Source organism: Hyla sarda, chromosome 10 (assembly GCF_029499605.1).
Source record: "Hyla sarda isolate aHylSar1 chromosome 10, aHylSar1.hap1, whole genome shotgun sequence".
In the NCBI taxonomy this organism is placed as follows: Eukaryota; Metazoa; Chordata; class Amphibia; order Anura; family Hylidae; genus Hyla; species Hyla sarda.
Window position 1 is genome coordinate 97,797,485 of NC_079198.1, and position 26,597 is coordinate 97,824,081.

The following is a 26,597-nucleotide window of genomic DNA, read 5'->3' on the forward strand; positions in this document are numbered from 1 at the left end:
GAAGCATAGAAACTGAGAAGTGATCTGTGGTCACCACCTCCATTGGGAGCGTCTTGCTAATTGCCTAGAATTTCCAACTGTTGTCTGTTCCATTTACACAGCAGCATGTGAAATTGATTGTCAATCAGTGTTTCTTCCTGAGTGGACAGTGTGATTTCACAGAAGTGTCATTGACTTGGAGTTACATTGTGTTAAGTGTTCCCTTTATTTTTTTGAGCAGTGTAGTAACAGAATGTGATTTCTTAGATAAACAGATTGGAATTGACAAATTAAACTGTGGTCTAGATTTTAAAACTTGCAGCATGTCAATTTGTGTTGTGGATCTGTCGAAAATTTCTCTTATTGAAATCAACAGAGCAGGTAAAATCTTCAGCATTTCTACGACAAACTGTGCACAGACTTGCTGAATATATTGTTTCATGTGCTCTAGAAACATTAACACTACACTGTGATTAGATGTTGTGATGTGCTGTTAATAATGGAAGTAAAGGGCCACATGAATAATAATAGGGTCATGTAATAGGCTTTAAGGAGTACTCCTGTGGTCAACGTGTTTTTCCGTTTTTGACTTACCCTATTTGTTTTGTTTCATTTCTATTCTTGTTGTTTAACCTACTCTATTTCCGTTCTTTGTTGTCTTTTTATCCCCCACTTTGTTTTCTTATCTTTGCTTCTAGTTCCTGTTTCTTGCTGTGCTGAAAACTACAAATCCCAGCATGCCACATGCCTTGCTGGTTTGGGGCGGCTCCTTTTTTGTTTGTTCTGCCCTTTACCCATCCTACTATTTTCCCGGGTCAGCCCCCTTATACACAGCACACTAATATAATCAGCCATGGTTGGGATACACTGTGTTACACACACAAAAGGGACTACAACTCCCAGCATGTGTCATTCAGGAGTCTTCCCCCTCCCCCTTCACATATAGGGGGAGATTTATCAAAACCTGTGCAGAGGAAAACTTGCCCAGTTGCCCATAGCAACCAATCAGCTTGCTGCTTTCATTTTTATGAAGGCCTGTGAAAAATTAAAGACGCGATCTGATTGGTTGCTATGGGCAACTGGGCAAGTTTTCCTCTGCACAGGTTTTGATAAATCTCCCCCATAGAGATCATTCCTAGTATGAGATTTATTCCCCTGCAGTCCATACATTCCCAGCCCGTGCACCTTCTCATCCTCCCCTTCAGATAACACTTCTCTTCTCTGTGAGGTCCTTCTCCTGTGCAGACCTGCGTCCTTAGAATACAGAGCAGGGGGGAGGGGAGGTGAGGAGCTGTGTACTCAGCTGGAAGAGATGAGGGGGCGTGGCTTATTTTTCTCTTGCAGACAGAGGAAAAAAAAAAGCTGTGACATCTTGTCCACAACAGACTCAGAACTGTGGACGACAGTAAAAGAAAACCCTCGGAACTACAGAACTTCCTGCCCAAAAAACAGGTAAGAAAAACACATACATGCTACCAAAACATATAACACATGTATATTGCAAAAAAACTAAACTTACAAAGAAGATGCCATATAGTCAAAAAAATTAACCACCGGAGTACCCCTTTAATAAACAAGTGCTGATCTACTAGATCGGAGATCATGGAGCCACCTGCTTGATACACATAACACTAACTTAGTTCTAGTAGATTATAATACAAACCTGTATGACATACGTGAATAGGGTGACCACAGAGAATCCAGACAAAACATTGCCTGTGGTGTAGCTTGCTTTATTGTTTATGTCCACAAATATTTCCAAAAAAATTACAAAATACTCAAAATGGAGAAAACACAGAAGTCACGAATTTCTGGGTTTCTACCCCCATGGCAAACTACTCCTATATACATTAAAATCTTCAAGATATATATAGAAATGGAGCAGTCTCGATGTACATTCTGCTAAATGGCGCCATGAAACAAGTAGCTTTACAATTTCTTACACACTGAACGAGGTACGTCAGAAATTACAAAAATAGGAAAGAAGGAAACAAAGTGGAGTGGTAAAAAGTAACAAAAATAAATGAAAGACAACAGTCGACTTCTTAACCTTTTTTTTTTTTGTTTTTTTTTCCTGCCGGCATGGTGAGACTGTGTGCCACCAGGCCTTATGGCAGTAAACGTTTTAGCCCTTCAGTGCTGGGGAGACCTAGTGCACATCAACTTACTGCAGGGCTCCTCAACGCCGAACAGGCTGTACACAAAACAGCCAGCAAGGGCAAAGTAGTTAAGCACCCCAACAACCGTGAAACAGCGGAGAATAACCAACATGCACATCTGCAGATCGACTTGTAACTGTAGTGTAAAAATCCTATTGCAAGAATAGTAGCGGAGATGTAGGTCTGGCCAAGGACATCCAGATGCTGCTTGAACTTCACTACCTGAAAGCTTTCCATAGGATCTTTAGGTAGCGCAGTGGAGGATGGTGGAAACCTCTTGGTAAATTTGGGCACAGTTTATTAGTATCAGGACCGGCTGAGATGGAATGAAATGATGACCCACATGTAGATGTTAGCCACCATGATGAATATGGGATGAAGGGGTGCTTTACAGTAACCTTTATGCCTTGTGATCTGGCGCAGCCCTGAGATGCTGGTCGCCAACAACAATAACAGTCAGTACAGCAGGGGTGGTGCTCTTGTTTGGGTAAAGGATTTGCTGGGAGACTTCATCTGTACAAACAGCATACATTGGTCTTAGCATGAATTACGCAGCCTAGTGCTTGCTCTCTGGAACATGACATGGTGGTGGAGAAGCTGTTACTAAGTGTGCCGTCATATATCATCTGCGCTTCTAGAGTCTTTTCCCTAGGCCTGCCACTAGGGGAGCAGAGAGTAACAAGTAGATTAAACATACAAACAAAAATAAAAAACAAATTGACATGAAATAAAAAAAAAAATAAGAGCCCAGGTTAAATAGAATCTGTACAAATAAAACCCCTGGCATTAAGTATAGCAGGACCCGAAACACTAAAATATAGGAGACTTTCCTTATAAATTAAATAATAAAAGTTCTAACCCTGCAGAAACTTTAATGCTATAAAGTGAAGATACGCACAAGCCTGTGTGCGCTTTTTCCTCTACAACTTAAAACGCTGTAGCCCCTATCTACAAGTGAGACATGACGCAAACTTAGGAAGGAGAAGAAAAGAACATATAGAAGGACCCCCCCCCCTCCCCCCACATACACTCTTCAGACATCACCCAAAGGCTGGAGTGCTTGAGGTGTACACTAGGTTATTCCTATATACCGGCGGACAGAGCGGTGACTACTCAGGCTCAGACAAAGATGTAGTGTCAGAAGCAGAAAGCCAGGAGGAGGTGTATGCTAAAGAAATGGAGGATGGGTTCATGATTTCTGCTCTACCAATGCGTCCTCGGTAAGTCTTGGAGTATTTGTTACCTTTCATCTCAGGCTCTTAACCGCTTTGCTGCCATAGGCTTTAATGTCACAGATCCGAGAGGCAGTGAGGAGGTTAAAGGAAATTAACAGGTAGTAACTGCGATGCAGGGACAGAAAGGATGGCCTGACACTTGCTCCCCACAGTCCTTGCTTGTAATGTATTTACAGGGTATATTCAGACTGGGGGGGGGGGGACCTCTGTACAATGATGAGGGTTGTCCTGCTGATGATGAAGTGAAATAAAGAAAGAAATAAGTCACAGCACAGGAGACCCGGACGAGTGCTGGCGGACAATGTCACTTATTATTGTTGTCGTTTACAGAGTCTCTGGCTTCACTTGCACACAGTGAGAGTATGGATGGGGGTAGCACCTCCAGAGCATGAGGTGGTGGGTACTGCTGCCAAATGTCCAATACTGTCCCCGCCTCTCCCTCCAAACCTGCTCCCTCCCGAGGCTGGGGAAAGTATGTGTCATGCAAGGGGCTGCCAGTCTGGCTTTGAGGAGTCTTTTTTTTACAGATGAAAGGACAGTATATGACAAGTCTTAAATACAGGAGGAATCTCGCAGCCTCTGGGGACCCGTCGTGTGGAGCCTGACTCTCCTAAAAGGAGCTGGGAGGGAGGGAGAGGTCCAGTCTTGTCTCTCTTTGTTACAACTGCTTGTCCCCTTCTTTCTTCAGGCGGCTGAAAGAAAACATTTAAAAGGATTTTACAACGTGAAGCAATACAGGGTTCCAAGTCTACAGCCATGACATAATGCAAAATCTGCTCTTACAGATGGCAGAGAATTTATACTCTAAACGAGTGCTTCCCAACCAGGGTGCCTCCAGCTGTTGCAAAACTACAACTCCCAGCATGCCCGGACAGCCGAAGGCTGTCTGGAAATGCTGGGAGTTGTAGTTTCGCAACAGCTGGAGGCACCCTGGTTGGGAAACACATCTTGATATAGAGTGAGATTTATCAAAACCTGTGCAGAGGAATAGTTGCCCAGTTGCCCATAGGAACCAATCAGATTCTTCCATTTTTTTTAACAAGGCCTCTGCAAAATGAAAGAAGGGATCTGACTGGTTGCTTTGGGCAACAGGGCAACTTTTCCTCTGCACAGGTTTTGATAAACCTCCCTCTATATCAAGATGAGTGTTTCCCCTAGCGGTGTGTCTCCAGCTGTTGCAAAACTACAACTCCCAGCATGCCCGGACAGCCTTCGGCTGTCCGGGCATGCTGAGAGTTGTAGTTTTGCAACAGCTGGAGGCACACCGGTAGGGGAAACACTGTTCTAAACTGAAACTGTGTCCTGAATAATTCCTTTGCCCAGTTGCCCATAGCAACCAGTCAGATTCTATCATTTTTAATAAAGCCTCTGTAAAATGAAAGAAGCCATCTGATTGGTTGCTATGGGCAAGGGGGTAACTTTTCCTCTCTGCAGGTTTTGATAAATCTCACCCCCATAGTGTATAATAAATAGAAGAAGAAACCTCACAAATTTTAAAATCTTTTGGGGATTTATCTTTAAAATATATATATATAAAAAAAAAAAAAAAAAAGGTTTCCACTGGAGTACCCCTTTAAATCTCCTGTAACTTTGTAGTCTGAAAATACAGCAGATCAGGATTTGGATTTTGCTAAGGTGCCATGCAAGTCTATGGGGCTTCAGACAAATATGTATCCTGATCGTTGTTGTCTTGGGCTATGAAGTTGAAAGAGATTTAAACAGATTTCCTGATACCGGAGTGCGACTGCAGTGGCAATTTATGTATAAAAAGTGACTTCAGAACGCTGAGTAAATCATGGCGTCCCCAGCGAGGAATAGAGGCTTACCTGTAATAATCTTCCTGGCTGGGTAAATGTCCACCGTGCATGTGGGGATGACCGTGTAACCACTGTTGTTCCATTGCCAACCTCTGCAGCTCAGCAGACTGAGCGTGCATAGCTTGGAGCTGGTGAGCAGCAGACATTTGAGGTGGGATACCCCCTGGCAGATCCCGAGGGTAATGGGCACCTGTAGGAAGAACTACACATTAAGACCGGACAAAACACAACAAATATGGTCTAACTAATGGAGACGGTTTGGCGTAACAAATCCTGTAAAACTATGCACACTTGTTTTCTGTCAAAAATGTTTGTGCTTTTTTTGCAATTTTAGCTTGGAACTATTTAAAAAGTGAATGGGCTTATCATAAAAAAAAAAAAAAGGCATAGTCTCTCACAGCCCAACACATTTACTATTCCTTTATTCTATTCTGTTCCAATTTCTAAGATTAAATAAACGTAGCCAAAGCAATATGGCGGTTAAAGTGCACTATATAGTGCCTGCTGGCACTTTAACCGCCATATTGCTTTGGCTACATTTATTTTATCTTGGAAATTGGAACAGCGCCTGACGTATGGGTCGTATTTTGCTCTTTATATCTACTTTACTGAACAGGATTGGGTTCCCCACCCCTGTGACCCAATAGGCTTCGCAGTTCATTCCGATCAAGCTTCTGACAGTACTCCTATTTAGGGGTGATCAGCGCAATTTATCTACTACAAGCCAACCGTTAGGCTGGTGCCCTGCCCTACCCCTCTCATTCCACCCGGTGTCTTGGGTAATACACGAGGCACGGCCCCTCTTTTTTCTCTGTTATCATAGATATTTATTCTATTCTATCTCTTACGTAGTCAAGCAATAAATTGCAGCTTGCTGAGGGTATGGCCTTTTTTCTGGAAAGGTTTGTATTTTTCCTCCCATAGACTTAAATGAGAGGCAGTTTTTTTGTGTCTTACTTTCAGGTAAAAAAAAAAAACGCCCAGCTAAAAGTTTTGTGTAATCCCAGCCTAAATCATTGCTAAAAATCTATGCAAGAGACGGTGACACTTGGATACTCATTGATGAGCAAGATTTAACAGGAGTCCAGCGCCTTACAATTATATTGGTGCATCTAATGCCAGCGCAATCTCCCTAAAGAGCAGCATGTAAAATGCTGGAATGAAGAAAATGAGATAAAAGAAGCTTCTGATACATAGTAAGTGAACTACAGTTCCTCTATTTAAAAGTAAATGTGTGGCCAGCAGATCTGGGTGCATGGCTTCCATTGTTTGGCTAGTGCTACTATATTGTGCCGGTCACCGTCATACAAAACAGGTGGCGGTGCAGCAAATACGTAAGGGACACGTGTATGGAGTCACACTTTGGGATGCTGAGGCTATTGTGACCTTTACAGGGGTATGTAAAACATTTGCAGCAGTGTTCTCTACACTCCACGTGCGTCTAACCATGTGACACATTTGTAATAGACAATACACAAAGTCAGCTTTAATAAAAAGGTAATAAAGAGAGTATACAGCTTGTAAACCAAAATGACATTAAACCATATATATATATATATATATATATATATATATATATATATATCTATCTCAACTGGCTTCAGAAAGTTAAACAGATTTGTAAATTACTTCTATTAAAAAATCTTAATCCTTTCAGTACTTATGAGCTGCTGAAGTTGAGCTGTTCTTTTCTGTCTAAGTGCTCTCTGATGACACGTGTCTCGGGAACTGTCCAGAGTAGAAGCAAATCCCCATAGCAAACCTCTTCTACTCTGTGCAGTTCCCGAGACAAGCAGAGATGTCAGCAGAGAGCACTGTTGCCAGACAGAAAAGAACGACTCAACTTCAGCAGCTGATAATTATTGGAAGGATTAAGATTTTTTTTAATAGAAGTAATTTACAAATCTGTTAAACTTTCTGGAGCCAGTTGATCAAAAAAAAAAAAAAATAAGTTTTTTCCTGGAATACCCCTTTAAAAGAATTATCCACTACTTTGTGTAAATACTAACCAAATACAGGGTGTCGGAGCATTTCATGTTCGTGAGGTGGTTGTGCCAACAAAGGATTGGGGATGGTACCAGGAGGGTATGGGAAGCGTGCCAAGTGAGGTCCAGCTCCCAGTGGGTCAACCAGTGGATGTACAGGACCTGCTGAACCTGGAATAAAACCAGCACAGATTATTTCTGGTATGACGACAGGTGTCTATACTATCACAGGAACACAGCACGTCATACTTCAGAGAGTTCGGGACTGGGAGATTGGGGTTTTGCGAGCTCAGGGAAGGATCTGCCCTCACTAACCATTAAGCACAATTGCAAGGCCAAGAACATGCAAATGCTGCAGCATACAGCCCCTGCATCCATTCAGCCTGATCAGAAACTTACCTTGTAGTGTACGTGTATCTTTTCTGTCACATGAATCATTACACCCCCCCCCCCCTACATTGCTATCTAAGATACAACATTGTACATTCACAAGTCGCACACTGCACAAAAGGAATTATTCAGGAGACAGTTTCAGTTTAGAACAGTGTTTCCCAACCAGTGTGCCTCCAGCTTGTGTGCCTCCAGCTGTTGCTTGTGTGCCTCCAGCTGTTGCTTGTGTGCCTCCAGCTGTTGCAAAACTACAACTCCCAGCATGCTGGGAGTTGTAGTTTTGCAACAGCTGGAGGCACACTGGTTGGGAAACACCGATTTAGAAGGAGATGGCTCATGTAGATCGCTCAGAACAATCATCCAGACAACAAAGCCAAACTGACCCATCTGTAACACATCAAGAAGGCTGTAGGCATCTGTCATAGGACATCCACAAGGTATCCATAAACAGCGTGTGAGCCCTTATATACAGTTCAGAGCCAGATTGTGAAATGTATATGGCATCTGACGTCTAGCTGAGCAGGACAATTGGAACGAGAGGATGGGCTCACAGAAAAACGTCTTAAGCAGCTGGATGCCGGTTGTAGAATATAGAATATTGGGTAAATAACCGGTTCTGGGAGCTGTATAGTGGAAGATTATGTAACACTCGCTTATAAATCCTTTTGGGCACAGAGGACCCGACACCAAGTAAATTCCTAAGATATAAACTGCAACCAGGAGAGCGAGATTTCTACCTCATAATAACATTCACACACATTATTCATGGATTAAAATACACTGGGGGAGATTTATCAAAACCTGTCCAGAGGAAAAGTTGCTGAGTTGCCCATAGCAACCAATCAGATCGCTTCTTTCATTATTGAAAAGGCCTGTGAAAACTGAAAGAAGCAATCTGATTGGTTGCTATGGGCAACTCAGCAACTTTTCCTCTGGACAGGTTTTGATAAATCTCCCCCACTGTGCTGACTAGTACAAGTAAAGGAGGCCTCAGAATACACAACCACAAAGACTGGTGGGAATATTAGTAACCATCCTGCATCCTACTCTTATTCTACAGCAGTGTTTCCCAACCAGGGTGCCTCCAGCTGTTGCAAAACTACAACTTCCAGTATGCCCAGACAGCCAAAGGCTGTCTGGGGATGCTGAGTGTTGTAGTTTTGCAACAGCTGGAGGCACCCTGGTTGGGAAACACTGTTCTACAGGTAATTGCAGCGGCCACAGCTTGTAGACATTTCTGCCTGTAGTCACTGGAGCGGCCTTGTGCTGATAAAACTACTCGTACTTGAGAAGGAATCTTACAGGAAATATTGCTTGCATAAAAATGGAAAATCCCTTTTACTCTATGGAAAACATTAAGTTAATTTATCAATCCTTTGTTTTTTTATGAACTTATTTTGCATAAGAGACTTCTCTTGTTGCATATAAACAAGAGAAGTTAGCATAGTCAAGAGAAGTCAATATAGTCACAGCATAGTCAAGAGAAGTCAGTATAGTCACAGCATAGTCAAGAGAAGGCAGGATAGTCACAGCATAGTCAAGAGAAGGCAGGATAGTCACAGCATAGTCAAGAGAAGGCAGGATAGTCACAGCATAGTCAAGAGAAGGCAGGATAGTCACAGCATAGTCAAGAGAAGGCAGGATAGTCACAGCATAGTCAAGAGAAGGCAGGATAGTCACAGCATAGTCAAGAGAAGTCAGTATAGTCACAGCATAGTCAAGAGAAGGCAGGATAGTCACAGCATAGTCAAGAGAAGGCAGGATAGTCACAGCATAGTCAAGAGATGTCAATATAGTCACAGCATAGTCAAGAGAAGTCAGTAGAGTCACAGCATAGTCAAGAGAAGTCAGTATAGTCACAGCATAGTCAAGAGAAGGCAGGATAGTCACAGCATAGTCAAGAGATGTCAATATAGTCACAGCATAGTCAAGAGAAGGCAGGATAGTCACAGCATAGTCAAGAGATGTCAATATAGTCACAGCATAGTCAAGAGAAGGCAGGATAGTCACAGCATAGTCAAGAGATGTCAATATAGTCACAGCATAGTGAAGAGAAGGCAGGATAGTCACAGCATAGTCAAGAGATGTCAATATAGTCACAGCATAGTGAAGAGAAGTCAGGATAGTCACAGCATAGTCAAGAGAAGTCAGTATATTTACAGCATAGTCAAGAGATGTCAATATAGTCACAGCATAGTCAAGAGAAGGCGGGATAGTCACAGCATAGTCAAGAGAAGTCAGGATAGTCACAGCATAGTCAAGAGAAGTCAGGATAGTCACAGCATAGTCAAGAGAAGTCAGGATAGTCACAGCATAGTCAAGAGATGTCAGTAGAGTCACAGCATAGTCAAGAGATGTCAATATAGTCACAGCATAGTCAAGAGAAGTCAGGATAGTCACCGCATAGTCAAGAGAAGGCAGGATAGTCACAGCATAGTCAAGAGAAGTCAGTATAGTCACAGCATAGTCAAGAGAAGGCAGGATAGTCACAGCATAGTCAAGAGAAGGCAGGATAGTCACAGCATAGTCAAGAGAAGTCAGTATAGTCACAGCATAGTCAAGAGAAGGCAGGATAGTCACAGCATAGTCAAGAGAAGGCAGGATAGTCACAGCATAGTCAAGAGATGTCAATATAGTCACAGCATAGTCAAGAGAAGTCAGTAGAGTCACAGCATAGTCAAGAGAAGTCAGTATAGTCACAGCATAGTCAAGAGAAGTCAATATAGTCACAGCATAGTCAAGAGAAGGCAGTATAGTCAAAGCATAGTCAAGAGAAGTCAGGATAGTCACAGCATAGTCAAGAGAAGTCAATATAGTCACAGCATAGTGAAGAGAAGTCAGGATAGTCACAGCATAGTCAAGAGAAGTCAGTATAGTCACAGCATAGTCAAGAGATGTCAATATAGTCACAGCATAGTCAAGAGAAGGCGGGATAGTCACAGCATAGTCAAGAGAAGTCAGGATAGTCACAGCATAGTCAAGAGAAGTCAGGATAGTCACAGCATAGTCAAGAGAAGTCAGGATAGTCACAGCATAGTCAAGAGATGTCAGTAGAGTCACAGCATAGTCAAGAGATGTCAATATAGTCACAGCATAGTCAAGAGAAGTCAGGATAGTCACCGCATAGTCAAGAGAAGTCAGGATAGTCACAGCATAGTCAAGAGATGTCAGTAGAGTCACAGCATAGTCAAGAGAAGTCAGGATAGTCACAGCATAGTCAAGAGAAGTCAGTAGAGTCACAGCATAGTCAAGAGAAGTCAGGATAGTCACAGCATAGTCAAGAGAAGTCAATATAGTCACAGCATAGTCAAGAGAAGTCAATATAGTCACAGCATAGTCAAGAGAAGTCAATATAGTCACAGCATAGTCAAGAGAAGTCAATATAGTCACAGCATAGTCAAGAGAAGTCAATATAGTCACAGCATAGTCAAGAGAAGGCAGTATAGTCAAAGCATAGTCAAGAGAAGTCAGGATAGTCACAGCATAGTCAAGAGAAGTCAGGATAGTCACAGCATAGTCAAGAGAAGTCAGGATAGTCACAGCATAGTCAAGAGAAGTCAGGATAGTCACAGCATAGTCAAGAGATGTCAGTAGAGTCACAGCATAGTCAAGAGATGTCAGTAGAGTCACAGCATAGTCAAGAGAAGTCAGTATAGTCACAGCATAGTCAAGAGAAGTCAGGATAGTCACAGCATAGTCAAGAGATGTCAGTAGAGTCACAGCATAGTCAAGAGAAGTCAGTATAGTCACAATAACGTCAAGAGAAGTCAGGATAGTCACAATGGGGGAAATTTATCAAAACCTGTGCAGAGGAAAAGTTGTCCAGCTGCCCATAGCAACCAATCAGATCGCTTCTTTCATTTTTAACAAGGCCTCTGCAAAATGAAAGAAGTGATCTGATTGGTTGCTATGGGCAACTGGTCAACTTTCACTCTGCACAGGTTTTGATAAATCTCCCCCAATATCGTCAAGAGTAGTCAGGATAGTCACAGCATAGTCAAGAGAAGTCAGGATAGTCACAGCATAGTCAAGAGAAGGCAGGATAGTCACAGCATAGTCAAGAGAAGTCAATATAGTCAAGAGAAGTCAGGATAGTCACAGCATAGTCGAGAGAAGTCAGGATAGTCACAGCATAGTCAAGAGAAGTCAGTATAGTCAAGAGAAGTCAGGATAGTCACAGCATAGTCAAGAGAAGTCAGTATAGTCAAGAGAAGTCAGTATAGTCACAGCATAGTCAAGAGAAGTCAGGATAGTCACAGCATAGTCAAAAGAAGTCAGTATAGTCAAGAGAAGTCAGGATAGTCACAGCATAGTCAAGAGAAGTCAGTATAGTCAAGAGAAGTCAGGATAGTCACAGCATAGTCAAGAGAAGTCGGTATAGTCACAGCATAGTCAAGAGAAGTCAGTATAGTCACAGCATAGTCAAGAGAAGTCAGTATAGTCACAGCATAGTCAAGAGAAGTCGGTATAGTCACAGCATAGTCAAGAGATGTCAGTAGAGTCACAGCATAGTCAAGAGATGTCAGTAGAGTCACAGCATAGTCAAGAGAAGTCAGGATAGTCACAGCATAGTCAAGAGAAGTCAGTATAGTCAAGAGAAGTCAGTATAGTCAAGAGAAGTCAGTATAGTCACAGCATAGTCAAGAAAAGTCAGGATAGTCACAGCATAGTCAAGAGAAGGCAGGATAGTCACAGACACAAAGTACTTCTACAGGAATGGAAAAAGGGACTTTAAGGAGATGTTAGAGACTCTTCTGTAAAGTGTAGCATTAGGGCTATACACCTTAACCTTATACAGTGCAATAAGCAGACAGCCACTGCTGTCACCTACAGGGGATGAGGCTGCCACGAATTGAGCATTCCTATAATGCATTCATGACTTCTAACAGTGGTGGGTAACATGGTCCCACATAGAATATGTGAATGTCAGCTCTTAGACAGCCGCCAGACTTGGAGGAAGTAAAGCGTTTAAAGGGGTTATCTAGGAAAAGAAAAACAGAAAAAAAAATTTTTTGTCAAAAACAGCACCACACCTGTCCTGAGGTTGAACGTGGTATTACAACTTGGCTCCATTACCTTCAATGGAATGCAGAGCTGCAATACCTCACATAACCTGAAGACAGATGTGGTGCTGTTTTTTTTTTTTTTAAACTGGCTCTTTTTTCTAGTACTGAATAACCCTTTAATGGGGAACTTGCCACCTAGATTTTTTTTTTTTTTAAATGATCACAACCGGATACAGAAACTTGTTTTTTTCTAGTCTGTTTATATTTGCTGATTGTACTTTTTTATTTCATTTCTAGTACATTATGGAAGCAGCTATGCTGCCTGAACTTTCGCACAGCATTTAGAGGTATACTTTACAGCGGCCCCAAAGATATAAAAAAAAAAACATCACACTGGAGGGGACTCTATTGGCTTTTATGGAAGTGTTTTCTAGGCATGCCCTGTGACCTGTGCAGAGGTCACTCTGAAGGCAGGTAGGCAGAAGTTGTGACCATCATTTATTGTGAAAGGCCTGATTATGTTTTATTTATATATTGGGGTCACGTTTCACTGCAATCCTGGACATAATGATACTGAGGAGACTGTTGCAAAGTTTCCTTTACAGAACATGTGTCCGCTTATTATTAGGCATTAGGCTTAGTGGCCAGATTAAAAACTTTAAGATTTCAAAATTTTATAACGGTAAAATGAAACCATAACAAAACAAACAATAGGTCATTTACTGATGACATATTCCCTTTAAGTGTTTGGTGAATTGTTGGAGAAAACTATAGAAATTTAAATTTAAAAAAAAAAAGTATATCCTGCTGGGGTCAGGAAAAAAAAAAACCTGTATCTACCTACTCTCAATCCCCCACAGCTTCGGTTCAGCTCCATCCAGCCCCCAGATCTTCTTTCTTCTTTGTCCTGCATTCAAGACGAGCCTTTAGTGGAGGACCTACCGGCTCAGCCAATCACTGGCAGCAGTAATGTCCAGTCTTAGCCAGTGATTGGCTCTGACCCATTGTCAGAAAAAAAAAAAAAGACAAGCAGCACAGGACAGGATGGCGCTGAATAGGAGCTGTGGGGGCCTGGGGATAGATAAGTATAGGTTTTTCTTTTCAATTTTTTTTCCTGGCCCCAGCAGGATATGAATTTTTGCAAACTATAGATTCTAGTCACTGAAAGGAAAGTAAAATAATTGTCTTCAAAAGAATTTTCTCACTTTGCTTTCTAATATACAGCAGTAAATAGGAAGTGTAGTATGGGACTCCACCAGTATACGATAGTCTGCTCTATAATTTACCATACGCACCAATGCCTTTGGAAAAACTTTCATTCCAATAATAATAATAATAATAAACAAAAAAAAGTAAGACATCCTGCTGGGCTACCATCAAATTACTGAAACTATCAGCTTTATTCTGTACAGTCTGTAGTATGGTAGGGCGACTAAGGTTATAAGGACTATGCTCCTGCTGAAGAGTTTCCTCTAATAAAATTACATTAGAACGTTACTCCCTATATTATATTACGGTAGCCCTTATGGTAGATCCTCATCTTAAATGTTGTGAAAGTTTAAAGCTTCAATTCAGTGCTTTTTTGAAAAAGGACTATGATGCGGCACCTTCCAGCCACACCCATCACGTTAGTGCATCCTGCCCGCCAAGCCAATCACCGTACGTGGCAGTGTACCATCTCAGCCAGTAATTGGCTAAGGGGGCAGTTCCTGCGTTGACCTGTAGCCTCAGAACCAGGGAAAAGACAAAAGCAGGTGGGGACTGGAAGAAGCCACAACAGGAGCTGCAGGGACCGGGGTAGGCAAGTATTACTTTTTTTCCCCCACAGCAGCAACTAAAACAAAAATCTCTGAATCCAGGAATACCCCTTCAAGGCTCTGTTGCTACATAGTGTGATATGTCGGCAATTTCCACCAGAGGTATATGTCAAGGAATACTCCAGATGTAAACCTCAGGTGGAAACATAAAACAAGACGTGAGCAGATCGTATCCTTGTAGACTAGGACCTGGTTTCTTACACAAGCCACAGTCAATTATACTAAGTACCTTTATATATGTCCCTATAGACAGGTAAAGGCTTCATCTGAATTTTAACTACGGTAATCCTGGGAGAATGTGCTATGGAGATTTTCACAATTTCTTTCACAATGTTAGTCATCCGCACATTACAATCACCCAATAAACAACTAGTTCCTCATAAAATCTGGGGACAATGTATATGGATCCAGTGAAAAACTTTGTTTTGTTTATCCAAGTTGCGAGATCTTATCAAACAATGGAGACACACAAAAAAAGGCGGCAACTAGAAGACATCATATCCACTCATACGTTCCGCAAGGCCACAAGCTTGTTTCTATTGGAAATCCAGTTGTTTTCCACTTCCATCCATCAAATACTGTGAGACTAAACAAATCCACATTTTTAAGACCGAAAAAGCTCTTGTGTCCCGTTTTTCTTTCCTGGTTACCAGTAACATCCTGGAACATATTAGCTTTTACGGTGCAGATAAAACTAATGACGGAGATCTCATTGGCTATGGTGTGCTGGGCTACTAGTATCATTACCTCCTAATCTGTGTCACATGATATTTTACAGCGCTTACATTCATTTCAAGCAATGCAAGCAAGATTAGCGCTAAGAAAACTTTACCCCTAATTAGCCAGGGCAGATCCGACAATTCTAACCTCAAGGGTCCGGTAACTCCAACTCAGGATTGATGTGGAATAAAGTAGTAATGTACACATAATAGATTTTATCAAAATGTCATGGTATAAGATGGTCACACAACCAAAGTTGTATGACATGACTTTTTAAATTCATGTAGTAAGTGTGCACTGCCATGAATATCTTATAGGACCACTATAAAAAGCTAATGTGAACTGGCAATAACATTTTCTAGAAGCGTATTAATATGAAGCCAAATTATTATTTTTAATCCCCTCCTCCACAAAACAAAAAAAAAGCTGTCAATGACTTCCTGTATTCTGACCGCACCATCTGTACCGTTACGGAAGATTGTTTTGTGCACCAATGATGATCCATGATACAGCCGGGGAGTAACAAGACGGTGCCTCGTCATTGCACAAGCAAGCAAATCATTTAGATGGTGGGAGAGAAAAACAAAAATGCACATGTGTATGTTAAAGGGCTAAGAGGCATCTAGGTTTGGTAAACACAAATTAAGCATCTCTAGACTGGTTTCACATAACACTCAAACCTACTAAATGTAGATCACCATAGGGCAGTGGTCTCCAAAATGTGGCCCTCCAGTCCTCCCAGACAGTCGCAGGCCACGGCACTATATTGATGTAAAATTAGTTTAAAGGGGTACTCCACTGGAAAAAATTTTTTTTAATCAACTGGTGCCAGAAAGTTAAACAGATTTGTTAATTACTTCTATTCAATAAATCTTAATCCTTCCTGCACTTATATGCTTCTGTGTGCTACACAAGAAGTTCTTATCTTTTTTAAATTTCCTTTCTGCCTGACCACAGTGCTCTCTGCTGACACCTTTGGACAGTTCCTAAAATGGACAGAGTAGGAGCAAATCCCCATAGAAAACATCTCCTGTTCTGGACAGTTCCTGACATGGGCAGAGGTGTCAGCAGAAATTGAAAAAGAAAAGAACTTCCTGTGGCGCATGCAGAAGTTTAGAAGTACTGGAAGGATTAAGAATTTTTAATAGAAGTAATTTACAAAACGGTTTAACTTTCTGGCACCAGTTGATTAAAAAAAACATGTTTTCCAGCAGAATACCCCGTTAATTGGGCGAATGAGCTCAGGTGATGCAGCCACAATACGGACAATTAAAGTCGGTCATATTATGGTGCTGTGATACAGTCCTTTACTGCTCTGTAATCAGATTGCCTGCAGCCCTTCAGCAGACACAGACTCCACAGAACACAGGAAGCTACAGGCAGTGCTCCATACTCTGTTGACATATTTGCAAAGTAAGGGTCTATTCACATGGGCGAAATTCCCGCAAGCGGGATTTCTGAAGTGTCAAGGGGAGTGCGGAATCCCATAGAAGTGTATTTGGCTTTCATTTCAGGTGGGACTCTGCCGTGTGAATAGACCCTAAGGATGCTTTTCCCAACTAAAATAGTTATGTGACTAATGTATCAGTGTATGTGCACCAAAAGAGAACATATGGGGTTAGTCAGATTACAGAACTACCCCACAGATCGCATTTTCCTGCTTAAAGCAACAAGGATCTTCAGATCAGAGGAGAAATTGGGTTGTGAATCTTTTCCTGAAATTGGTAAATTTCACCCCTTGACTCCCAAGATTGGAGATACCGGAACCGCTGCTGCTACAGCAAAGCCAACAGGTAAATGGGAAGAGGCTGCTTAGGAAAGTTTTCGCTAGACATTTTTTTATTTTTTTTTCTTGTTTTATGTATTTTAAGTTTTGTGGGCTCGCTTCACATTTTGAAAAGATAATCCCGGTCTCCCAAGTCCTTCTTCTCCCCCCTTTTAAAATGGTTACTTTTATTTACCAGGAAAGTGGACTGGAACACATGTCCCGTTTTCAGCCACGCCCGGCCAAGACTTAGAGTTACAGCAGCAGTCTATTGAAAACACATAACATCGTAAGATGCCGCCATCACATATAAGAACACACATATGGATTTTGTTCCCGCCACAATACCAGAATGATTCTGCCAGCAAGTGAACCCTGGTAACCTCCTCATGTATTCCTGATAAGAATGACTGACTGGAACCAAAAGATTAAGAGGGGACAAACTGTGTCGTGTTCCTCTTAGGGCAATAACAAAAGCCTACAAGGATTGTATTTGGAGAGAGACTTGGCCCTTAAGTCAAAATGCTATGAGAATAAAGCTATAAAAATATATCATCTCTTCTGCTACGATACCAAGAGTCCACAAAATACCAATGAATATTAACACCTCCAGACAGAACATTGTAAGGATATTGATTTAAGTCTCTCTACTCTTACAATGCCTTACCAAGAAACCAGAAAACGTGTCAACTCTATGCTTAAAGGGCAACCACACATGGCATGTGGACATCGCAGAAATGTATCTTTAGTGTCCCCACATACCTTGCCCTTCACACCCTCTGACTCCTCTACTCAATCTAGGGTAATATTAAGGCGCAAGTCCAATACTTCAATCCAACGTGACCTTCAAGTCACACTGAGCAGTGCGGTTGATGAAGCAGAAATTTGCACAAATGTTGTAAAAAAAGATGCACAAGTTCCGTTCATCAGAACTTTGCTGTGCGTGGTACATTTGCCTCGGCAACCGCAGCGCCCAACGAGGCCTGTGTCTTCCCACACTGGAGCTAAAGATCGTGCGGGACCAAAATATTGGACTAATATTTTAACACAGAACTACAATATAGTCTTATCACATGAATTCTAATACTCAATGCTGTATTCTTTTCTGTGCAACTAAAACATTTGGTACATATCAAGAGGTAAACACTGGTTACATATGTGGAAGAATCACTATGCATGGTGTACAGAGTAAAGGGGTCTTGGAAAACACTAGCATGAAATGTCTTGCTATAAAAGTTAGACTGAGATGAAAGTTGGTGAAAACCCTGACAGTCTGGTTGTTAGGGATATACAGCCTATGAGCTGAAGCCTTTATACAATGTCCCTAAAAAACAGTTTGTCTACCACACTGATCTCATCTTCTGTAATAAACTAACAAATTCACTTAAGACTAAACAAATCATCTTTCTCAGCTACAGATAGAAGTCTCACATGATCAAGGCTGCTGAATTCTCTAAAATCATTTTAATACAACCTAAAAAACTTGATTTCTATGTCTTAGTTTAGCTTACGTTTGTTAAGGTCTAGTAGGAAGTAAATATTGTGTCATGATCAGGATACGAGTAAACCTGAAATATTGTCTGACCGAATAAAAATACGCTGAACACATCGTACATGGATAAACCAGTCTCTCCACTGACTTAAAATCAGAAAACTCAAGTAATGAATATGTACGGATTCCATAAAATAGGTGACAAGCATGTGGACAAGGCAAACAGACTTCCCTGAGTATCCCTGTCCCAACCCCCCCCTGGCCCATGACTCACCTTGATGTAATGGGTCCTGCTGATGGAGATGGAGGTGTGAATGTATGTGGGAGTGTTGGTGGTGATGAGGCGTGACGTTGAACATCTGCAGCCGAGCTAATGGGTCATTAGTAAGTGATGCCATGCGCTCTGCATGTATCCGCTCAGCTGCCAGTCTTTCAGGGTAAGTCATTTCTGGCCGTAGTTGTGGTCCTGCCAGAGCCAGTCTCTCTCTCTCAAGTGGGTTTAAGCCAGGATGAAAAGTAGCAAAAGGATGTGGTCCTGCTGATGGGGGTAAGGTGAGTGCACCATGTCTAGCAAAATGTTCCATGGGGTTAGCAGCAGGGTGAAGTTGGTCGAGCTCAGGAGGTTTCACCTCAAAACCAGGTTTCATCCTCTCCCGCAGCTCTCTCTCCCGGATTTCACGTTCCCGCAGTTCCCTCTCACGCAATTCCCGTTCTCGCATTGTAGGGTCCATATTATACAAGCCTGGCATGTGGTATGCCAGGAGAGGGTCATTGGGGTTAAGGGGAACAAAGAATGGATGGTTACGGTTGGTTGGGGACATGACATGCGGCCGAGCGTATTCACTTAGAGTACGTAGAGCAGGTGTATCTGGCCCAATATAAGGAGGAACAGCAGCTATAGTTGTTGGAGGGGGTTCAAATGATTGCCGAATATGAGCCGGGCCACTCATCTGTGAGTCTCCAAGGCGACCTTCGTGAGAACTGCAAGCCTTCTGCACAAAAAAAAAAGTAGAAGGGATGAAAGACTGAGAAATTGTATTAAAACCTTTAAAGAGAGTGATATAAAGTTATATACAAAACATACTGCAGCTCTTTCAGCTTCTCTCTCACGCTCCCTTTCCCTCTCCTTTTCTTTTTCCTTTTCTTTTTCTCGTTCTCGTTCCTCTCTGACTTTTTGCTCTGCTTCTCTCTTTGCTTTTTCAATTGCTTCTTCTCTCTTCTTTGCCAGTTTGGAGCCACTCAGGGGGATGAAGTAGAGGTCGGTTCTAGCACAGGAATTGTAACCACGATCCAGGTGCTTGTAGAATCTACAGGAAATAAAAGATGCATCTAAGTTTTGACCGTCTAGAGTGCGCTACACTGGTACATGACTTGGGTTTTGTCTTGCAATTTACGTAAAGCATAAAAAAAAAAAAAAGGAAAATGGTTCTTTTCAAGAAAAAAAAAAGTATACATAACCTTGGTTAAAGTGTCTAATGCAGTCAGCAAACATGTACAGTGCACAAAAACACTAATTAAGAGTAAAAAAAAAATTATAATTATGTCTTTATCCAGTGACAAATCACTTTTTCCCAGCACTTTTGTTTTACCACAGTATGGCTTTCTTCAAATTCATACTTCCATGCATAATTCTGCATCTCATTCCTGGCACACATTATGGCTCCCCATCTCATTCCTGGCGCACATTATGGCTCCCCATCTCATTCCTGGCACACATTATGGCTCCCCATCTCATTCCTGGCGCACATTATGGCTCCCCATCTCATTCCTGGCACACATTATGGCTCCCCATCTCATTCCTGGCGCACATTATGGCTCCCCATCTCATTCCTGGCACACATTATGGCTCCCCATCTCATTCCTGGCGCACATTATGGCTCCCCATCTCATTCCTGGCGCACATTATGGCTCCCCATCTCATTCCTGGCACACATTATGGCTCCCCATCTCATTCCTGGCACACATTATGGCTCCCCATCTCATTCCTGGCGCACATTATGGCTCCCCATCTCATTCCTGGCACACATTATGGCTCCCCATCTCATTCCTGGCGCACATTATGGCTCCCCATCTCATTCCTGGCGCACAGTATGGCTCCCCATCTCATTCCTGGTACACATTATGGCTCCCCATGTCATTCCTGGCACACATTATGGCTCCCCATCTCATTCCTGGCGCACAGTATGGCTCCCCATCTCATTCCTGGCACACATTATGGCTCCCCATCTCATTCCTGGCACACATTATGGCTCCCCATCTCATTCCTGGCACACATTATGGCTCCCCATCTCATTCCTGGCACACATTATGGCTCCCCATCTCATTCCTGGCGCACAGTATGGCTCCCCATCTCATTCCTGGCGCACAGTATGGCTCCCCATCTCATTCCTGGCACACATTATGGCTCCCCATCTCATTCCTGGCACACATTATGGCTCCCCATCTCATTCCTGGTCTTCAGCATGTTTCCCACTCTCATTCCTGACCTCCACTATGGCTCTCCCCTTTTATTCTTTGTTACCAGCTTGGCTGCCTTCCCTAGTTCAGAATGACATCCACCCTCCCCTTTCTGATAGCCTCCCTTCTTCTATTAAGTTTTCCAGCATGTTTCCCTTTATGCCCCTTAAAAGTTTTATCAAATGGATCCCCACTTAAAAAGTTGCTCATAAAAGTGGTCTTTGGTTGGATGACAATTTCTTTAGAATATAATTGGAATAAAATCTGACAGAAAAAAAAGCAATCTTGATGCAAGGGGCTCTTCTCAAAGGAAAGGTTTCATCAGGAGGTTTCGCTGTGCATTTCAATGAGAAGAGTTGGAGTGCCACACATTAACTGTGGACTATGGACAAAAAAAACAAAAAAACAAACTTTTCTTAATCATGTACAAATCTTATTCTAAAGCTCATTTCTTTTGGACACATGACCATTTCTTGGTAAAGTGCATGGTGGGATTCTATCACACTTTACATTTAGGGGAAAAAAAAATAACCTTATATTACAATACACAAATGTTGTCTGAACCTCCCAATTTGGCCAACATTGATCCAGAGCGTATGGCTAGCTTCAAATTCTTCTAGAGTTTATAATTCCCTGATGACTACAAAAGAGACAGTGTACAAACCTCGCAGACTGGCTGGCGTGGCTGGGGCAATCCACAACAGTGGGTTCTGGTGATGGACTTCGAGGAGGAAGTGGAGGACTTTCAGGTTCATCGATTTCATCAGGTACCTCCTCTTTAATCTGGATTGGTGGCAAAGGTGGTGGATTGGGCGATTGAGATACCACAGGAATGCAGACACCAGAGGTTCCGGTAGAGGTTGCACAAGATGATGGTGGCTGAAGACTTGGAGATGCTGATGGTAAGGAAGATGGGGTAGGAGCTCGAGCACATGTCGGAGGCGTTATAGAGGGTGGGCCTCCAGGTATGAAAGAGTGCTGTGAAAAAGATGGCTGAGGAGGTATAGGATGAAGCCCTGATTGAGGGTGCCCCGGTGTCTGAGTAAGGCTTTGGCTTTGAGTCAAGACTGGTGGTTGTGCTGCTGTTGCCTGAAGTTGCTGGCTCTGTGGCATAAGCTGCAGAGGAGGAGGATGAGCAGAAGGAGGATGATGGGCAGGCAGTGAACTAAGAGGCTTAAGAGCAGGAGGAGGTGGCAAGTTGGAATTCAAAGAAAATGGAGAAGGTCCTTGTAAATGGGGGGGATGTTTATGGGACTGTGTAGGGGTCTGTGGAATAGGAGTAGTGGGAGGAGGTTTAATATGAGGCATGGTAATGGGTGCAGGGGGCAAAGGCTGCTCACGGGGAGGCTGAGGTGGTATCTGCAGTGCAGGCTGAGCATTTGGTGGTCCCTGAGTATTATGAGGGAAATTAAGAGATGGGGTTTGTGGCACTGGAGAGACCTGAGCAGGGCAGGGCTGAGGTGGAGAGGAACCTGGATACTGTAATATAGGTTGTGGTTGGATATTGTGTGGGAGAGATGCTACTGGGCCATGATGTGGAGACTGTGGGTGGATTTGCGCAGGGACTGGAGGCTGAGGCTCTCCTTGTGACCCAGCAAGGGGCTGTATTGCTGGATGTGGTGAAGGAAGTCTTTGAGGATGTAAAACTGGTGCTTGAACAAGTGACAGTGATGGGGGCTGAGGAGGCTGGGAAGGAGGTAGTGATGGAGATGGCGATACTTGAGCAGGAGTAATGCTATGAGGTGGAGGGACAACTGGTGGAAGAGGTGCTGGCGACACAGCAGGTGGCACCATTGCTGGAGCTCCATTTGGTGGCTGTAACATTTGCTGTTGGGCAGAAGAGTCAGAGTCACTCTCATTATCTTGAGGGCTTGGAATGCTGGGAGATGTGCTTCTATTATCCTGGTCAATGTCCTTAGGATCGCTGCTGCCCTCGTCATTTACACTACGACTGTCCGAGCTTTCTCCTTCACCCTCTCCTTCGCCTTCACCCTCCCCTTCTCCTTCCGATGGCGAGTTTGGCCGACTTATCTCCTAGATTAACATAAAAAGGGGTATTAGAGCGCTTCTTATGGTACATTTATATGACATACACTGAGGCCTGATTGTTTGCCACCAAATACATTTATCACCAATCCACAGGATAAACATTTAGCAAAGACGTTGCTGCCCTGACTCACTTGTGTTTTAGATTTCTTTGCTGTGGCCCTGTCTGTCTCTTCAGTGTCAGACGCTGGCTTCTCTCTCTGGCGTTTGGCACTCTTCATCGGGGAGGTGGGTTCTTCTTTAATCTTCTGCAGCCAAAGAGAAACATGTTAAACAAGTGACACACACAACTGAGGCATATCATGCTTTGTAAATCTGCTGCCATATGGGCATGTAATCTAGAGGCCACGGAAGCTGCACACCCCAGCCTACTTCAAACAAATGACACTGAATTAACAATGCAATCTGACTGCTTAATTGCCGCTTGCCTTTGATGGTTTCTTTAGGGACTCCGCTTTGCTGTCATTGCTGGACGTGCTGGCAGCACTTGGAGAATTTCGGCCACTGGAACGGATGTCTTCATTTATAGGGGAGACTCTGCCGTCTGGACTGGCAGTCTGTTTCTTGCGCCCGCTGCGTAATGTAGACATCTATTTGGCAGAAGAAACATTTACATGAAATGGAATAGATTGTAAAATGATGTCATGATAAGTGGAAGGAGTTATTTTCAAAGCAGGTCATGTTGTTATACATCTTGTGTACTGTGTTGTCAATATAAAAACCATTCGTCTATACCTGTGTCTATAAACAAAATGTAGTTAACAGCTAATATCACAGTGGGGAGCTTCAGCCGCCACTACAGGGGAAATGCAGTATTATATGGCTCCAATTTATATGAATGGCCAAACATCTAATGTACGGCACAGTGCCAGCAGGTGAATTCTGCTATAATATACTGTTGTCATACACTTGGTTGTCATGAAACCCAACAGAACATGTGGAAAGCGACAACTCCTATGAACCCAGACTACACAGGTGAAGGTTTCCAATCCAGAGGCTACAATGAACAACTAGGTAAAAAAGTTGCCCAGTCTGCTGGGGCAGAAATGCATCATGCTGCAACCCAATAAGCCAGTGTTTCCTAACCAGGGTGCCTCCAGCTGTTGCAAAACTACAACTCCCAGCATGCCCGGACAGCCATTGGCTGCCCGGGCATGCTGGGAGTTGTAGTTTTCAACAGATGAAGGCACCCTGGTTGGCAAACACTGCTATAAGCTTTTGACAGAAGACATTATGCAACAAATGTTTGCATACCGAGCCTCTAGTTCTCCGAGTTCTCATGCTATGCTTTCCATTAAGACCATCTTCTTCTTCTTTTACAGGCTTAAACATAAATGGCGGTGGGTCCACAGGCTTTTCGATAGGGGGGAGCTCCCCGTATTTTTTAAAATGGATCCTACAGTCTGTGCAAAGGAGAATGTTTTCCCTGCCCCCGTGGTGCCAGTCTTTAGAAGCTGTAGTGAAAGCAAAAATGTAGCATTAACTTATGCTGCCACACATGGATTCAGTATATTCATAAAATGCCCTTGGCACATGTAAGAGAGTGATGAACATTACATACTGGTGGTGAAGCAGTGGCGACAAGCATAACCCTTTAACTCCTGCTCGCTGTCCTCACTGTCAAAATCATCTTCGCTGGCTGAGCTCAGGTCCACTAAATAGGGGTAAAAACAGCAAAAACATGATTATTTATCACGGCATATAAATAAAGAAGAAATAAAATGATACACGTGAGAACACAGAGTCACTTGTTTATTACTATGGTTATGTTCCAGACTAGACCACCATCAGTAAAGTGCAGCAGACAACACCGTACTGTGTGACTACATTCCCCCAGTGTCAGTCCTGTCAAGGTGGATGGGAGACCCAGCTGCCCGTCACATCTGTCTTCCCCTTACTCACTATAACTGGCCAGACCGCTAATGGTTATCTATCAGATTATGTATGTTAAACACATTAACCAGCCTAACCATCCATGTCCTAATAATAACAGAGGCAACACCACATCTATTTGTAAAAAACCTCTGAATAATGCTGTTTTGGCAGAAAGATGGTGTTCATAAACTTAGTTTGCAGCAATAAATCTGTCAGAGCGTCCTGTCTTGTATCATGAGTCGGCACAAGCGCTCACGTGACCGGTGATCCGCCGGCGCTTATGAATATTTAAATCTAACCGTCGGGACCGCCTCAGTGCGCAAGTGAGCGCAGGAAGAAGGGGGACCTTTGGAGGATCAGGGTTCTGGAATGCAGGTAGGTATAGCAGTCCGAGACTTTGCATCGGTCTCCTGTTCACCCGCACTATAACCCGATGTATCAGGTTATAGTGCGGGTGAACAGGTGACAGTTTTCTTTTAAAGGGGTACTCCAGTGGAAAACTTTTTTTTTTTTTTTTTTATCAACTGGTGCCAGGAAATTAAACAGATTTGTAAATTACTTTTATAAAAAAAAGTAATAATCTTAATCCTTCCAGTACTTATTAGCGGCTGTATACATACTAGAGAGGAAATTCTTTTCTTTTTGGATTTCTTTTCTGTCATGACCACAATGCTCTCTTCTGACACCTCTGTCCATTTTAGGAACTGTCCAGAGCAGCATAGGTTTGCTATGGGGATTTTCTCCTGCTCTGGACAGAGGTGTCAGCAGAGAGCACTGTGGTCAGACAGAAAGGAAACTCAAAAAGAAAATAATTTCCTCTGTAGTATACAGCAGCTGATAAGTACTGGAACGATTAAGATAGATTTGTAAATTATTTCTATAAATAAGTTTAACTTTCTGGCATAAGTTGATTATATATATATATATATATATATATATATATTTATAAAGAGAGAAAAAAGTTTTCCACCAGAGTACCCCTTTAACCCCTAACGGGTTTTCTGCTGTGATGGGGAATGTAAAAACGCTGCAACGTTTACAAATCAATCTCAGGGCACAATGGTTGATGCTTATACACCTGCACACTTCGCAGTCCTGTGATGGTTGATCTACTCACATTCACAAGTGCAATTTTTTAAGGCTCACAGACTAGGTGCATTATCAGACGTATCACAATTCAGGTTTAGTCCTGTTCCTTTGTGTAAACATTTCCAGCGCTGAACGTGATCTTCAAACACTGGCTGAGGTTAAAATGCTTGCTGCGCTTGTCGCTGAATGTACTCACAGAATTCACTGGAAGGAGGCCGGGATGGTGTGGTTACAGGTGTGGTAGCAGTGCGGGTTTTGATCCGCCGAAAAACAGCCTGTCTGCGATGTCTGCGGTGGGCACGGGAGCTGGCTGCCTCAGGAGTTTTCTTCCAGTAGTAATAAAAGGTGATAAGTTCTCCCTGGAAGAAGCAATAAACAGCTTCCTTCAGTATAGTCAAACAGGCAGCTTATTATCTCATTACAGATCAGCTTGGAAAATGCAAAGCAGAAAATCCCTTCATCTCATCTTGCAGTATAACTTCAATAAGGTCCCTAAAACCACACAACCAGTTAAGTCACATTTATGAGGTGTGGGTAAACCCTCCATACAAGTGTGTCTTCATGATCAGCCCTTGCCACCTGAGCCGATTGGTCATCTCTGGTTTGGTTAAACCGAAGCCTGATTGTGTTCCCAACACAAAACCATAATCCAGAGAAGTATTAATCATAGGGTGGCAGAAAAGTAACTCACAGACTTGTAGTAAAGCTAGAACTAAATACTTGTTAAAGACGTAAAGTTTTAGATAAAGTAAAGCAGTGTAATAA

At 42.7% G+C, this 26,597-nt stretch overlaps 1 protein-coding gene across 4 annotated transcripts in view; it reads right to left on the minus strand.

Annotated features, from left to right (window-relative positions):
• Positions 1 to 1,696: 1,696 nt before the first annotated feature.
• The window catches only part of RERE (arginine-glutamic acid dipeptide repeats), a 363,134-nt gene continuing 338,233 nt past the window's right edge, over positions 1,697 to 26,597 (minus strand). For 2 of the 4 annotated variants that reach the window (XM_056544467.1, XM_056544469.1), the window contains 12 exons: positions 26,029 to 26,191; positions 24,430 to 24,522; positions 24,123 to 24,322; positions 23,297 to 23,458; positions 23,003 to 23,116; positions 21,487 to 22,856; positions 19,450 to 19,672; positions 18,640 to 19,357; positions 17,070 to 17,141; positions 7,200 to 7,346; positions 5,200 to 5,380; positions 1,697 to 4,065 (listed from right to left, as the gene is read on the minus strand). In XM_056544467.1, the coding sequence (XP_056400442.1) occupies positions 4,032 to 4,065; positions 5,200 to 5,380; positions 7,200 to 7,346; positions 17,070 to 17,141; positions 18,640 to 19,357; positions 19,450 to 19,672; positions 21,487 to 22,856; positions 23,003 to 23,116; positions 23,297 to 23,458; positions 24,123 to 24,322; positions 24,430 to 24,522; positions 26,029 to 26,191 (3,477 nt within the window). In that variant the 3' untranslated portion in view covers positions 1,697 to 4,031. The remainder of the gene's footprint in view (positions 4,066 to 5,199; positions 5,381 to 7,199; positions 7,347 to 17,069; positions 17,142 to 18,639; positions 19,358 to 19,449; positions 19,673 to 21,486; positions 22,857 to 23,002; positions 23,117 to 23,296; positions 23,459 to 24,122; positions 24,323 to 24,429; positions 24,523 to 26,028; positions 26,192 to 26,597) is intronic. The other 2 variants (XR_008848528.1, XM_056544468.1) reach the window with 2 other exon arrangements.